The sequence below is a fragment of the Rhinoderma darwinii genome, chromosome 4 (genome assembly GCF_050947455.1).
Source record: "Rhinoderma darwinii isolate aRhiDar2 chromosome 4, aRhiDar2.hap1, whole genome shotgun sequence".
In the NCBI taxonomy this organism is placed as follows: Eukaryota; Metazoa; Chordata; class Amphibia; order Anura; family Rhinodermatidae; genus Rhinoderma; species Rhinoderma darwinii.
The window spans coordinates 389,198,569-389,213,232 of NC_134690.1; the positions used below are offsets into that span (position 1 = coordinate 389,198,569).

At 40.6% G+C, this 14,664-nt stretch overlaps 1 protein-coding gene across 4 annotated transcripts in view; it reads left to right on the plus strand.

Moving 5' to 3' along the window:
* The window catches only part of VASH2 (vasohibin 2), a 69,493-nt gene extending 56,962 nt beyond the window's left edge, over positions 1–12,531 (plus strand). For all 4 annotated transcript variants that reach the window (XM_075863320.1, XM_075863317.1, XM_075863316.1 and 1 more), the window contains one exon: positions 1,515–12,531. In XM_075863320.1, the coding sequence (XP_075719435.1) occupies positions 1,515–1,587 (73 nt within the window). In that variant the 3' untranslated portion in view covers positions 1,588–12,531. The remainder of the gene's footprint in view (positions 1–1,514) is intronic.
* Positions 12,532–14,664: the final 2,133 nt, after the last annotated feature.

Below are 14,664 nucleotides of genomic sequence, written 5' to 3' on the forward strand. Positions count from 1 at the left end.
ATAATGTATAGAAGTGTCCTGCGTATAATGTATATAAGTGTCCCGCATATAATGTATACAAGTGTCCCGCATATAATGTATATAAGTGTCCCGCATATAATGTATATAAGTGTCCCGCATATAATGTATATAAGTGTCCCGCATATAATGTATATAAGTGTCCCGCATATAATGTATATAAGTGTCCCGCATATAATGTATATAAGTGTCCCGCATATAATGTATATAAGTGTCCCGCATATAATGTATATAAGTGTCCCGCATATAATGTATAGAAGTGTCCGGCATATAATGTATAGAAGTGTCCGGCATATAATGTATATAAGTGTCCGGCATATAATGTATATAAGTGTCCGGCATATAATGTATATAAGTGTCCGGCATATAATGTATATAAGTGTCCGGCATATAATGTATATAAGTGTCCGGCATATAATGTATATAAGTGTCCGGCATATAATGTATATAAGTGTCCGGCATATAATGTATATAAGTGTCCGGCATATAATGTATATAAGTGTCCGGCATATAATGTATATAAGTGTCCGGCATATAATGTATATAAGTGTCCGGCATATAATGTATATAAGTGTCCCGCATATAATGTATATAAGTGTCCCGCATATAATGTATATAAGTGTCCCGCATATAATGTATATGTGTCCTGCACTTCTTTGCCGAGGCAGTCATTTTACGCGTCGTCGTTTGACAGCTGTCAAGCGACGACGCGTAAATGACAGGTCGTCGGCACAGTACGTCGGCAAACCCATTCAAATGAATGGGCAGATGTTTGCCGACGTATTGGAGCCGTATTTTCAGACGTAAAACGAGGCACAATACGCCTCGTTTACGTCTGAAAATAGGTCGTGTGAACCCAGCCTTAGAGCGAGTTCAGACGTCACGGATTTGTTGTGGATTTCGCATCGGAAATCTGTGCCAATTTACAGTACAGTACATGTGGATGTAGTAATGACAACCCGGTCCAATTATAGCAGAAAATATTTGCACAGAACTAAGGGAATGCTGTGGAAATGCAATCGTTTTTCACCCCAGATTTGCGGCTACACATGCATATTTGGCGCGGATGGATGTACCTAAGGGAGCAAAGTTTATTCACATTAGCGCCGCCATCAAATTCTGGCTAAGCTCTAATAATGACAGAGTGCCTCCATAAACAGGGCCCTCATTAACATCTACTATATTTAAAAAAAACAAAAACGTGCTCACCTCCTTCTGCCATCACCTTTGTGATTTGCACGCAGCCCACAAGTAGCCTCTCACATGCCATTTTATTTTTCGACGCTGATCCTGTTCATTGGAGTGGTCATTGGCTTTGTAGGAGACATATCTGCCCTCCTGGGGGTCGGGGAAGTCCTGACTTTTGGTCAGACCCACTGTATAATCTAAATGGGTTGAGAAGTTTGGGCAAAAATAAATTTTTGGTAGGAAATGTGTATGCTTTATTTATGTTGTCCGCTCCATCCAGTTACCTCTTCCTGTCATTTTGTTCCTAGGCCGGCCATGATGGACAAGACACCAGCGGACCTCAGCACCCTCAATGATGTCGGCTACCAGATTAGGATTTAACAAAACCACAAGAATCCCTGGTGCTTCCATTTGCACTTTACCCCTTCACTTGTTCTTTTTCTACGGATTTGTGACTATTTATTATCAAGTTTATAATTTATGCTTTTAATTCAGAAATTAGCATTTTTTACACTTTCTTTTTGTAATATCGAGATTGCCAGCTTTTTGCAAAATGATCCAACACTGGGACTTCTCGGTGGCGATTTGTGGTTTTTATCTGACACCATTTGCAAGTTTACAGCCACTGTCTGTCTTTGTGGACCCATGTTTCCTTAAGGTCGGTCTTCATTTTTTAACCATTTCCTCTCAGAACTGGCATTGCCACATTGTGCTGTTATGGAAGTACCTGTGCCAGGAAGACAGCTTTGTTAAATATTACAGTGTATTAAAAAATAGCTATAACTACCACCAATCAGGAGCATTTAATACATGTTCTATGGCAGCCATTTTGAGCTTTTCTCTGACAATGCTTTTCTAGTGCGATACAAAATGGCTGCCTCTTATCCAGCCTGCATGTTTTTTGGTTTCCTAGCAACATTAGTCACATAACGTGGTTACACTACCATGACTGTACTGTCACTGGCGCAATTTATAATCTTCACAAAAGTGGACTATACCACGGATAAGAAATCTTTGACCTTGTATCAAAACTATTATCTCAGAGAAGCAAATAGCCTTGTTGCCCATAGCAACCAATCAGGGTTGATGTTTCATTTTTTCCACTACAGTTTGGAAAATGAAATCTGAACTTTGATTGGTTGCTACGAGTGCCAGGGCCATTTACTCCTCTGAGATGATAGTTTTGATACACGAGGTCCACAATTCCTGCCAATAAAATAAAAATATATACACTGGGATTGTTTTTTTTTTTTTTAAATGAACATGGTTGACTGGAGGGGTTCATATATGCAAGTATGATATCAATTATATCATTGGTATCACGGTGACCTTATTTATACGTCCACAGAGCATGGGCTCTTTAATATTTAATATGGGAGTCGTGTGTAAACCCAAGTGAACATCAAATACCAAGGGGCCTCATAAATAATCAGTGCTGGCATAAAAAAAAGTAGTGGTTTCCCATAGCAACCAATCGGATTGCAGCTTTTAGTACCAGGCTAGAAAATTAAAGAATTGATCTGATTGGTTGCTATGCTCCACTGTTAACTTATAATAGTTATTAGAGACGAGACCCCCGCTGTCGCTGGCCATGGCAACCAATTAAATTCCTGTTATTCTCTCTAAAGGTCCTAAACTTGACATTTGATTGGTCGCGATGGACATTGCCTTTGTTTTTCATTGGCTCTTGGTTCTAATTTAGATGCAACGCATGTTACCAGAGGCGGCTTAAAGGAAAACTCCACTTTTGAAAAACACATTTATAAACTATTATTATATTGCTGAGTCACCTTGTAAATACTTTGCTTTATTTATCTTCTACTTGTACTAATTTTGAGTTACGTGATGTTTTCTTCTCCTTTTATGTCTAACGCTTCATGCACATGACCATGGGCGCCGGCCGAGTCCTGTCAGTGATCCGAGGAAAGATAGAACATGTCCTATCTTTCCTCGGATCTGAGACTCCGATCATGTTTCACGGACCCGATTCACCAGCTAAAGTGAATGGGTCCGTGAAGGCGATCAGGTGTCACTCGGATGCCGTCAAAAACTCTTCTGACACATAAAAAGGCACCAGTATTATAAATGGCTTAAGGTGGTTCAGGGCCCTGTTACAGATTTTTCAATAGGGCCTGAGAACTTTAAGCTAGGCCTCTGGCTACGATATGAATGGAGAATACAACATGAAATAACTCAAAATCAGTAAGTGTGCTCCCCTAATATGGGTCACCCTGAAGAACACTGTATTTTTGTGGGCAGAATATTAATAATTTACTAGGTAACGCCATATTTTAGGTTTGAGGTATTATCTACCTCATGCCTCCGTGGCATAACTAGATTTCAGTATATTTTATAGATCAAATACTGCTTCGTTTACAAAATGGGCGACAAATTCCCTTAAAGTTGGCTATAAACTCTAGCGGAAAGTCTACCGCCTCGCAATCGAATGGTCGTTCAAATTACCATTGCGTCCAGCGGGCACGCCAAGGCACATAACCAATTGTGTTGACCGTTGAAGGCGGTTTATGGTGCCCTACATAAACAAGTACACCTGAAAGGTATTACTCAACATTTTCACTCAAAGTGGGCATACTCATTAAATCTTTATATCTGCTCTTGTATAATTCTAGATTTGTTTTTGGTTTTTTTTTGCATTTCTGTGCTGGAAATAAGTGGCGGACTATCAAAATTTTGGGATTTGAAAAGGAATTTTGATGTGTTTTGCTCTAAAAAAAATAAAAAAAAAATAACATCCTTGCAAAGACAATTTTGTTATTCCCCATAATGGGGTTTCCCACCAGGCCTTGATTTACAACGTATGATTGTAGTAATGAGGATGTATATGAATAAGATTTGATGACCTGTATATCCTGCCTATCCATTCTCCGTTATGTTCACATGTTCTGTTTTGGCTGCTGCAGTATTTTACCATAGTGGCTGAAAACTGCAGCATGCCGTATTCCTTGTGGTTTTGTCGCATGTTATTGTAGTTTTGTCTTCTAAACCAATGGGAAAAAACATGGAGTAGAAAAAAAAACACATGTAAAAACCTTGAAGCAATTACAGGAGCATTTAGAGGAGGAAGGGGGGCACGCACATTTTTGTGATTTATTTCTTTCCTGTTGTGCTATCAGTTTGTTACCTTAAGGGCTTGTCCACACAACGGAATTGCTGCAGAAAATTTCTGCAGCAATTCCATTGAAAGTCAAAGGCTCCATTTCCCGTGTTTTTTTACGGGAAAATTTTTTGCGTAAATTGCTGCGTTTTTCCCAAGGTTAGAAGATGGAGACATCTCTGAAAAACGCAGCAGTTCTGGACACTTTCCGTAGCAGGAATTGACATGCTGCGGTCCGAAAAATACGCACTGCAGGTTATTTTTGTCTCTGTCATTTTACGCAGCATGTGGATAACATTTGTTAAATCTCATCCACTATGCTGCTATTGTATTCCGCTGCGTTTTTTCTGTCCGAAATTTCGTCCGGAAAAAAACGCGGCAATTCACCGGTTTTTTTTACACGCTTTTGACGCGTAAACCGCATCGGAAAATGCGCCAAAAAACGGCCGAAAATGCCTCCAATTGATTTCAATGGGAGGTGGACGCGTTTTGTTTACCGCTCGCGGTAAAAAGAAGCGACATGCCCTATCTTCGGGCGATTACGCCTCTGACCTCCCATTGACATCAATGGGAGGCAGAGAAAGCGTATTTTTTTTCCCTTGGCACTCAATGGGTGTGAGCGAAAAACGTGGCAAACGGCGTGCAGGCAGATGAAAATCTGGCTCAAAATTCCAAACGTTTTTTTTAAAATCAATGGGAGGTATTGTTGGCAGTTTTTTTTTTTTCGCGTTTTCCGACGCGGTTTCTGCATCAAAAAAACTCTGTGTGAACAGGGCCTAAGGTCTTCCTATATAGAAATTTATTTTGTAAAGGTTCCGTTGTTGGTTTTGGCCTGAAAAATACTGGCTAAATCTGCAGTGTGTGAACAAGACCTAAGAGCGGACTCGAGCCGTCCATTCATCTGAATCTGGCCAGACAAGGCTTCCCCGCCGGCACACAGCTGATTTGGTGATAAGACAACTGCTCTACAATATTGATAGATACCTCAGAGATCTTCAGTGTCCGTAATATCATACAGTTAATTCAAAATAAATAAAAAAAGATATATATTTTTTTTTATTACCATAAGACAGCAGGAAGAAAACCGTAATATTTTCCAGGATATTTTGGGCTGTCATGTGGACAAACGGATTAATACATATATATAGGCTATTCTCAGCTCAGATATTTATAACATATCCACAGTATATGCCGTATTCTGGTTTCAGCATATGAAGATGTTATATAATCTTCCAAAATACTTTCTGTATCCATTCCTTGCCATTTTCAAAATCTCTGCTGGCTGTCATTTAAACGAGCTGCGCCCCTGTGTGTCCATCCCTAGACCAAGACAGATTTTTATTATCCCCTGGAATAAATTGATGTTTCTACTCATTGGACAGCAAGCAGAGATCCTGAAAACCATTAATAATTGATACAAAAAGTGAATGTTTACATTTTCCAATATAATATAAAGAATAGACTTAATTTTCTCAAACCGGACAACCCTGTTAAGGATTAATTACATGAAAACGGAAAACCCCTTTGGAGGGGTTTTGCTCACCCCAGACATTGGTGGCATAGGATTAGGATATGCTACCAATTGACATCTGCTGTGATCCATGCCGATTGCTAGAACGAAGTGGCAGCGACACTAGTGACTATAATGGCTGCCTTTGTGGCTGCACGCAGAAAACAGTGGAGTCAACAGCAGACGAATTGGCAAGTTGCGGTTAGTCCCCGTAGCGATATGCCGCCATGTCTGTGGTTAGCCATCCTCAGAGTGACTAGCAGGAAATATAATGCTTCTATATAGGTACATGAATCTGTTTAATTTGACTCTTTGTTCTAGATAAATGGCCACCATTTGTCTGAGTATGAAATGTGCTCAGAGCGTTTATTAGTTTTCTTCCCCAAAAAGGCCCTGTCTTGTACCGTCATCCACCAATTAAGCTCCGCCCAGAGTGGGAAAGATTTTAATACGGCATTAGGAATTGATGCACGATGGGAGCTAATTTAATTTTTTTTTTTAAATGTGAGAATTTAATTTTCTCCAATTTTGCATCCCTATTGTCATCGCATCCTATAAGAGAGTTGTACATGTAGAGTTGTGCTTAAAGGGTAATTTTCAACTCAAGACATTTATGGTATAACCACAGGATATGGCATAAATGTCTGATAGATGTGTGTCCAAGCTCTTGGATCTGTTCCCTATCTCAAGAATGGGTTTTAAGTGGAGAATGAATGGAGAAACGGCCAAACATCTGTGCCTTGGGAGCTAAGAAAACAGCTGAGACACTTGCGTGGCTATTTCTGTAACTCCCATAGAAGTGAATGATGAGAGCCGCATGTCCACCTCTCTATTCATTCTCCGCCTGGATGTGGTTGCCTCACCAGGCGGGGCAGGGGTCGGGCGACCCCTGTTCTGGAGATATGTGTGGCTCCCAGAGCATCTGTCAGACACTCAAAGGGAATCTCCAACCCAAACTAAAGTTTCCCATATGTTCTATTAAGGCACTCCATTTGTCAGTCTGTTCTTTTTCTTAGTTTTCTTAGCAACAGTCTGTACCAGGCTTTAGTGACACGCCTTTTCTACTTGAGTCTATGGGGATAAGCCAGTGTCACTCATACAGGCACCAGAACTTCCTGTATGATGAAATCGGACTGTTCCACACAGGGAAGGGGTGATACAAACTCCTTTCACTGTGAGGGTATGTTCACACGGCCGTTTTTCGGGCCGAAAAAAAAAATCGGAAGCAGAACGCCTCCAAAGATCTGCGCATTGATTTTAATGGGAAAACGGCGTTCTGTTCCGACGGAGCGTTTTTTGCTGCGTTTTTTTACGCATAAATGGCCGTGAAAAAGAAGTGCAGGACACTTCTTGGGACGTTTTTGGAGCCGTTTTCCATAGACTAGTGAAAAAGCTCCAAAAATCGCGAGTGGCACAAAAAACATCTGAAAATCAGGGGCTGTTTTCTCTTGAAAACAGCTCCGTATTTTGAGACGTTTTTGACTCTGCGTGTGAACATACTCTTACTTCTGACCTCCCTGGCTCTATACCTGTCATCTCTCATTTTGATAGGGAGAATATTGAGGGAAAGATAACCACACTGTCCTCCTCAGCAGGCAGAGATGGTACTGGCTCCAGCTACCCATGTGATGTTGTACTGAGGCATCATGGGATTGATTGCATAGCACAGAGAAAGAGAAAGCAGATTTCAAGATGGAGTCTGATCAGAAGAAGAGAGGAGGCCTGCAGGGAAGTACCATATACATAAAGTCCAGAGCTTGATAGACTGGCAGGTGATATGATGGAAAGTTGTGTTTCTGCTGGAGGTCTCCTTTATCCCCTTCCCGACCACCCCACGTAGATTAATGGACTGCAGCACTGGTCCTTGGGTGTGCTCCTAACAGAGCACACAGGCGGTCCCCACAGCCCGGCATCTCCCAGTACAGGCTGCTACTAGCAGCCTTAGTACTGGGGGAAAACAGCGGGTCGGATCACAGCGGTGATCCGAACCGATTAACCCCTTAAATGCGGCAGTCAATAGCGACCGTCGCATTTAAGTTGTTACAACAATATCGGCACCCCGCTACGCGATTGCGGGGACCGATTGTTGCTATGGCAGCCGGAAGCCTAACAAAGGCTTCCGGTCTGCCATCTATGGAAGGCGATTAGGTCCTGCCAGAGGCAGGACCTAATTTGCCTGCTGTCAGTGTGAAACTGACAGGTATAATACCGTGAAATACAGAAGTATTGCAGGGTATTATAACAACGATCCAGCGATTGGATCTTCAAGTCCCTAGTGGGACTAAAAAAAAGAAAAAAGAAAAAAAAAAAGTTCCAAAAAAATGTACAAGTGTAAAAAAGTAAAATTTAAAAATAATAAAATGTAAAAAAAAAAATCGCCCTTTTACCCGTATAAAGTCCTTTATTATTAGAAAAAAATGAAAAAATAAAAAATGAACTATGCATAATTGGTATCTCCACGTCTGTAACGGCCTGAACTATAAAAATATAATGTAATTTATCCCGCACTGTGACCGCCATAAAAAAGACCAAAAGCCGAAACCAGAATCGCAATTTTTTAAATTAATAAATAGGAATCAAAAAGTCACATGTTCTCAAAAATGGTGCCAATAAAAACTAGTTTTGTTCCGCGAAAAATAAGCCCTCACACAGCTTTCCTGATAGAAAAATAAAAAAAGTTGCGGCTCTTAGAATATGGCTACACAAAACCAAAATATTTATTTTAAAACCGTGATTTTATTGTGCAAACACCGTAAAATATAAAAATGCTATGTAGATATGGTATCACCGTAATCGCATCGACCCGCAAAATAAATGAAATATGTCATTTATAGCGCATGGTGAATGCCGTAAAAAAAAAAAAAATGAAAAACAATAGAAATTTTCACTTCCTAATTACACTAAATTCAGCAAAAAACCTATGGAATCAAAATGCTCACTATACCCCTAAATAAATTCTTTTTAGGGCTGTAGTTTCCCAAATGGAGTCACTTCTGGGGGGTGTGCACTGATTTGGTCCCTCAGTGGCTTTGCAAATGTGACATGACACCCGAAAACCAATCCAGCAAACTTGAGCTCCAAAACCCAAATAGTGCTCCTTCCCTTCTGAGCCCTGCCGTGTGTCCAAACTACCGTTTATTACCACATATGGGGCAATGCCGTAATCAGGAGAAATTTCTTTACAAATCTTGGGGCGCTTTTTCTTCTTTATTCCTTGTGAAAATTGATCATTTCTAAGTTTTATTGGAATTAAAATTTTAATTTTTACAGACGAATTCCACTTAATTCAGCAAAAAACCTGTGGGGTTAAAATGCTCACGATACCCCTTGATGAATTCCTTGAGGGGTGTAGTTTGCCAAATGGTGTCTTTTTGGGGGATTTCCACGGTTTTGGCGCCACAAAACCTCTTCAAACCCGACATGGTGCCTAAAATATATTCTAATAAAAAGGAGGCCCCAAAATCCACTGGGTGCTCCTTTTGCTTCGGAGGCCGGTGCTTCGGTCCATTACCACACTAGGGCCACATGTGGGATATTTCTAAAAACTGCAGAACATGGGCAATAAATATTGCGCTGCATTTCTCTGGTAAAACCTTTTGTGTTACAGAAAAAAATTGATTAAAATGGATTTTCTGACAAAAAAAAAAAAAGTTTGTACATTTCCCGTCTACTTTGCTTAAATTCCTGTGAAGCACCTGAAGGGTTAAGAAACTTTCTAAATGCTGTTTTGAAAACTTATGGCAGTTTCTAATGTATAAGGCCCTCAAAGCCACTTCATAACTGAACTGGTACCTATAAAAATTGGTTTTGGAAATTTTCTTGAAAATGTCAGAAATTGCTGCTAAAGTTCTAAGCCTTGTAACGTCCTAGAAAAAAAAAAAGGATGTTCAAAAAACGAGGCCAATCTAAAGTAGACATATGGGAAATGTTAATTAGCAACTATTGTGTGTGGTATTACTATCTGTTTTACAAGCAGATACATTCAAATTGAGAAAAATGCTAATTTGTGCAAATTTTCTCTAAAGTTTTGTGTTTTTCACAAACAAATGCTGAACTTATTGATCAAATTTTTCCACTAACATAAAGTACAGTATGTCACGAGAAAACAATCTCAGAATCGCTTGGATAGGTAAAAGCATTCCCAAGTTACTACCACATAAATTGACACGTCAGAAAAAAATCGGCTGCGTCCACAAGGCCAAAGCAGGCTGTGTCCTGAAGGGGTTAAATGTATGAGAGCTCTCGTCATGAGTCATTCACCCTGTTAGTTGGATGTAATCAGAATAGGTTTCCAGCTTCTAGATCTAAACAATAATGTTTGCATTCACCAACAGCAAACATGGATCTTGAAAATGGTGAGGAACTGAAACAAAGTATATTATAAAGCGATACAGATACGATGGCTAAGCCGTATTTACATCAAACCAGAAAACCTCTTTCGGATCTGATAGCTCCACTGACATAACCGTTTACATAATACAGATATTAAAATGTGACCACGTGAGACCTTTAGTTCAGCTTTAGTCCATTTTTACACCTGTATTTCCTAACTCAAGCATCCAAAGGGTTTTGGTGATTATGCCCACACCAGGTCGGGATATGCGGCCATAATACAGGTTCAAAAATGCGCCCCTACTGGGCTTGTGTGAAAATGGCCTTCTCGCTCTTATGAGTGCTCGTTCCTGATCATTGCCATGTGTGAAAAGGGCAACGATCAGCCGACGAATGCGCAAACGCTCGTTCATCAGCGGATTGTATCGTTTATGCAGCAAAAAATATTATCGTAGTCGGCAGGACATGTCCCTGTGCAAACAGGAAGACGCGCTGCCGCCATGATAGTAATGTATGAGGACGAGCGATTGTAGTAACGATCGCTTGTCATACATTACTGGTCATAGCTACTTGTGAAAGGAGCAAACGAGCGCCCATCAACGAGCTGTCTTGTTGATCGGCGCTCGTTTTTACAGCCCAAATTGACCATTGTAAAATTACCCTTATGCACACGACTGTAATGATTTTTACTGTCCGCAAAAAAAACAAAAACTGGGAGGAATCTTGGGTAATGCCCTGGCATCGCATAGCAACACTTCCGCAATTACGGAAGCGCCCAAGAATAGAACATGTTCTATAATTTGCGGATCATTTCTATGGCATGGACACACATCCGTAAATATACGGAAAGGTGTCGGTGACCCATAAAAATGAACGGGTCCGTAATTACAGATGAAAACTACGGTCGTGTACATGGGGTCTTAGCCTGACCGTTATTTAATGCCTCTGGCCAGATTAAGGGTATGTTCACACACTAGACTAAAAACATCTGAAAATATGGAGCTGTTTTCAAGGGAAAACAGCTCCTGATTTTCAGACGTTTTTGAAGCCACTCGCGATTTTCGCAGCGTTTTTTACAGCCATTTTCAATAGAGTCTATGAAAAACAGCTCCAAAAACGTCCCAAGAAGTGACCTACACTTCTTTTGAGAGGCAGTTTTTCAAAACGGCCGCGTAAAAAAACTGCCAATCGGAACAGAACGCTGTTTTTTCATTGCAATCAATGGGCAGATGTTTGGAAGCGTTCTGCTTCCGATTTGTCAGCCGTTTTTCGGGTGTTTACGGCCTGAAAAACGGCTGTGTGAACATACGCTCACAGCTAATTGGGTCATACCTGAGCATTACAAAAACAGGAGTTTGATGTTAGAACCAGGCAGGTTCTACAATAATGAGGTGCAGCACAAGAGAAGTCCGAAGGATATTCAGGGTGGGAGGTTTCTACAGAAACCATGTGATTCCTTATTTTATCCACAGTATGTTAATTTATATTCTACATCTTTATATAACTCTCTTCACTATACAAACCACCAAATACCACGGCTATGACGAGATAATATCCATAGAGTCAGTACGCAGGCGATACCACCAGAAGTTCAAATAAACACAATAGCAGTGCGGCACGGGCGGCACACAGTGACCAATCAGATTCCAGCTCTTGTGGTTGTTATGGGCAACTCCTCACTTTTCTTTGGCCTTTATATTGCTCCCTGAAGTTATGATCGTCATGGAAATAAAATAATTTTGTTATAAGAAAATGTCAAAGAAACGTTAAGGTGACCTGGATAAGAACAGCGATGTGCAGTGTCCCAATCTGCAGTGAAACTACAACTCCCAGCAGGCCACAGGCTGACATGGTATACTGAGAGTAGTAAAGTCACCACAGGTTACAGACCACTGGTTAAGGCCTTATTCAGACTGCTGTAATGAGGCTAAATTTTAGCTTTCATATTACGGCCCGAGTCCTGGACTACAAGCAGCTCATGTGAACTGAACCTGTCACCATAGGGTTATATAGAGATTACGTTCGACCCACCTATACTGAGTGGAATCCGGGTACAGCAGCCGTCGGACACTAAACCTAGACCGTCTGAACGAGGCCTAATTATTAATTGCAAATATTCTGAAATGTGAGGGTTGGTTTATATCCTGCGCCTCTTTGTGTTTGAGCGATGCTTCGTGATACATCCACTTTGCAACGTTTGTGTTCCGGGACGGTCATAGACACATTTGTATTTCTTTTATAGTTTTAATCACATTAGCAATAAGTAATCATCTGTAATCAGAAGTTTTATTATCATGGTCTGTTGATTCGTCATCTGTATGTTTTTACCCTGGCATGTACGTTTTCAATAAAAAGAAAGATGAATGTTTTTAAATGTGGCTCGTGCTTTTGTAGTTCGAATATTCAAAGGGGATTTTCACTAAAACATAAAAATTGGCCAATTTTTAAATAACCAGAAGTTAGTTACCAAGCTTTGGCCGCCGCTCTATGTTTTATTCACTTACAGAGATATGGGCATTTTTCGATTTTGTTTTGGCAGCCATTTTTAATAGTGTCAACAGGAAGTGCAGCCATATTGGTTGTTACATTTGAACAATTATTTGATGGAAAATTCAAATCGATAAAAGTGACTTTTATCATCAGTATTTGAGTATATAATTCAAAGTGACCGCTATGGCTGCACGTCCTTATCAAAAATGGCCGCCACAACTAATAAGAAAAATGGCTCTCTCTTTACCCAAGTAAAACATAGTAACCAAACTTTGACTATCGTTCTAAAGTCTGATTTACGGACACACTGAAGTGCATTTTCCTCCCAAATCGTAAAATTGTCAAAGTCGTTGTGCCAATATAAGGCTGGGTTCACACGACCACATTAACGTCCGTAATGGACGGACGTATTTCGGCCGGAAGTCCCGGACCGAACTCAGTGCAGGGGGCCGGGCTCCTAGCATCATAGTTATGTACGATGCTAGGAGTCCCTGCCTCTCTGCAGGACAACTGTCCCATACTGTAATCATGTTTTCAGTACGGGACCGTAGTTCCACGGAGAGGCAGGGACTCCTAGCGTCGTACATAACTATGATGCTAGGAGCACGGCTCCCTGCACTGAGTTCGGTCCGGGACTTCCGGCCGAAATACGTCCGTCCATTACGGACGTTAATGTGGTCGTGTGAACCCAGCCTTATAGTCTAGCACCGGATTTTGGCGGAAAATATTGGCATACATGTACTAGAGATGAGGTGGAATAAACCACCAGCGAGAAACACAAGATTATCAGGTAACTACTACACATTTATGGAACAAATTGAGCCTCCGTAAGCGGCTATGCTGGAGTACAACGCAAATAAGAGTGCAGAGTGAGCACAAGGTGGCGCTGTAGGCCGATATAGAAGCGGTTAAATGGATCTGGCCATCGGCTGCAGATGCTTCGCCAAGGGAGTCGTATGTGCAGATCATACAATATACAAATAATTGATCTCTTCTGGGTGCATGACGACTTATGATTCCAGCAATGCCCGCGTGCACGGTTTTGTAGTGTGGCGCACAGAATCCCTACAGGTTCGTATTACGGAGGCAGGAAACACAATATTTTCTCCTTGAGTCAATCCTCAATATACAGCAAGGTTTCTTACTGAATATTCTGTCTCCGTTCTCCCTTTTAGGTAACAGGCTCCCTTTAATAAGACATTTCCAGTGAAGTATACATAACGAGAACATCAGTGCTTGCGGCTTCTGTACAGGATTAACACGCTGCTCTGGATAAACGTTAATCCGTGGGAGCAGCCGGACTGATACCTTCAATGTTAATAGCTGGATTATCACTCACAGCATTCTGCCTGTAATAATCCAGATTAAAGGGAAGCTTTGATCAGGACTGGTCTATTTATATTAGGATATACACTCAAATTAATACACACAATTGCACCTACTAAATATCGCCCCCTAAAGGTTACACTGGGGGTTGTGTAGAATGTGAAGCGTGATAGTTGGAGGGCAACTAGTGATCAGCTACTGAAAATAGACAGAGGGGGACTATACATAAATGAGTAGGATAAATTAATAAGAAGTTCACCACTTTTCTCTTTGTCACATCGTAGGAGTTTTTGGTGGAAATGATACACGGCTTGTCTGTCACTTTCTATATAAGAATTCACGGTGCTGCGTGAAATCCCGGATTTGCATAATTTTAAGCCGGTTCTTATTTATGGAAGATCAAAGTCAGCAAAAGCTGAAATCTACTCACCGCAAATGAAAGACAAAAGCATAAAGTTATGAAAATTCTTCTATTCTGTTATGGTTATATTCTTGTACATAGGGGCAGTATTATAGTAGTTATATTCTTGTACATAGGGGCAGTATTATAGTAGTTATATTCTTGTATATAGGGGGCAGTATTATAGTAGTTACATTCTTGTATATAGGAGGCAGTATAATAGTAGTTATATTCTTGTATATAGGAGCAGTATTATAGTAGTTATATTCTTGTATATAGTGTGCA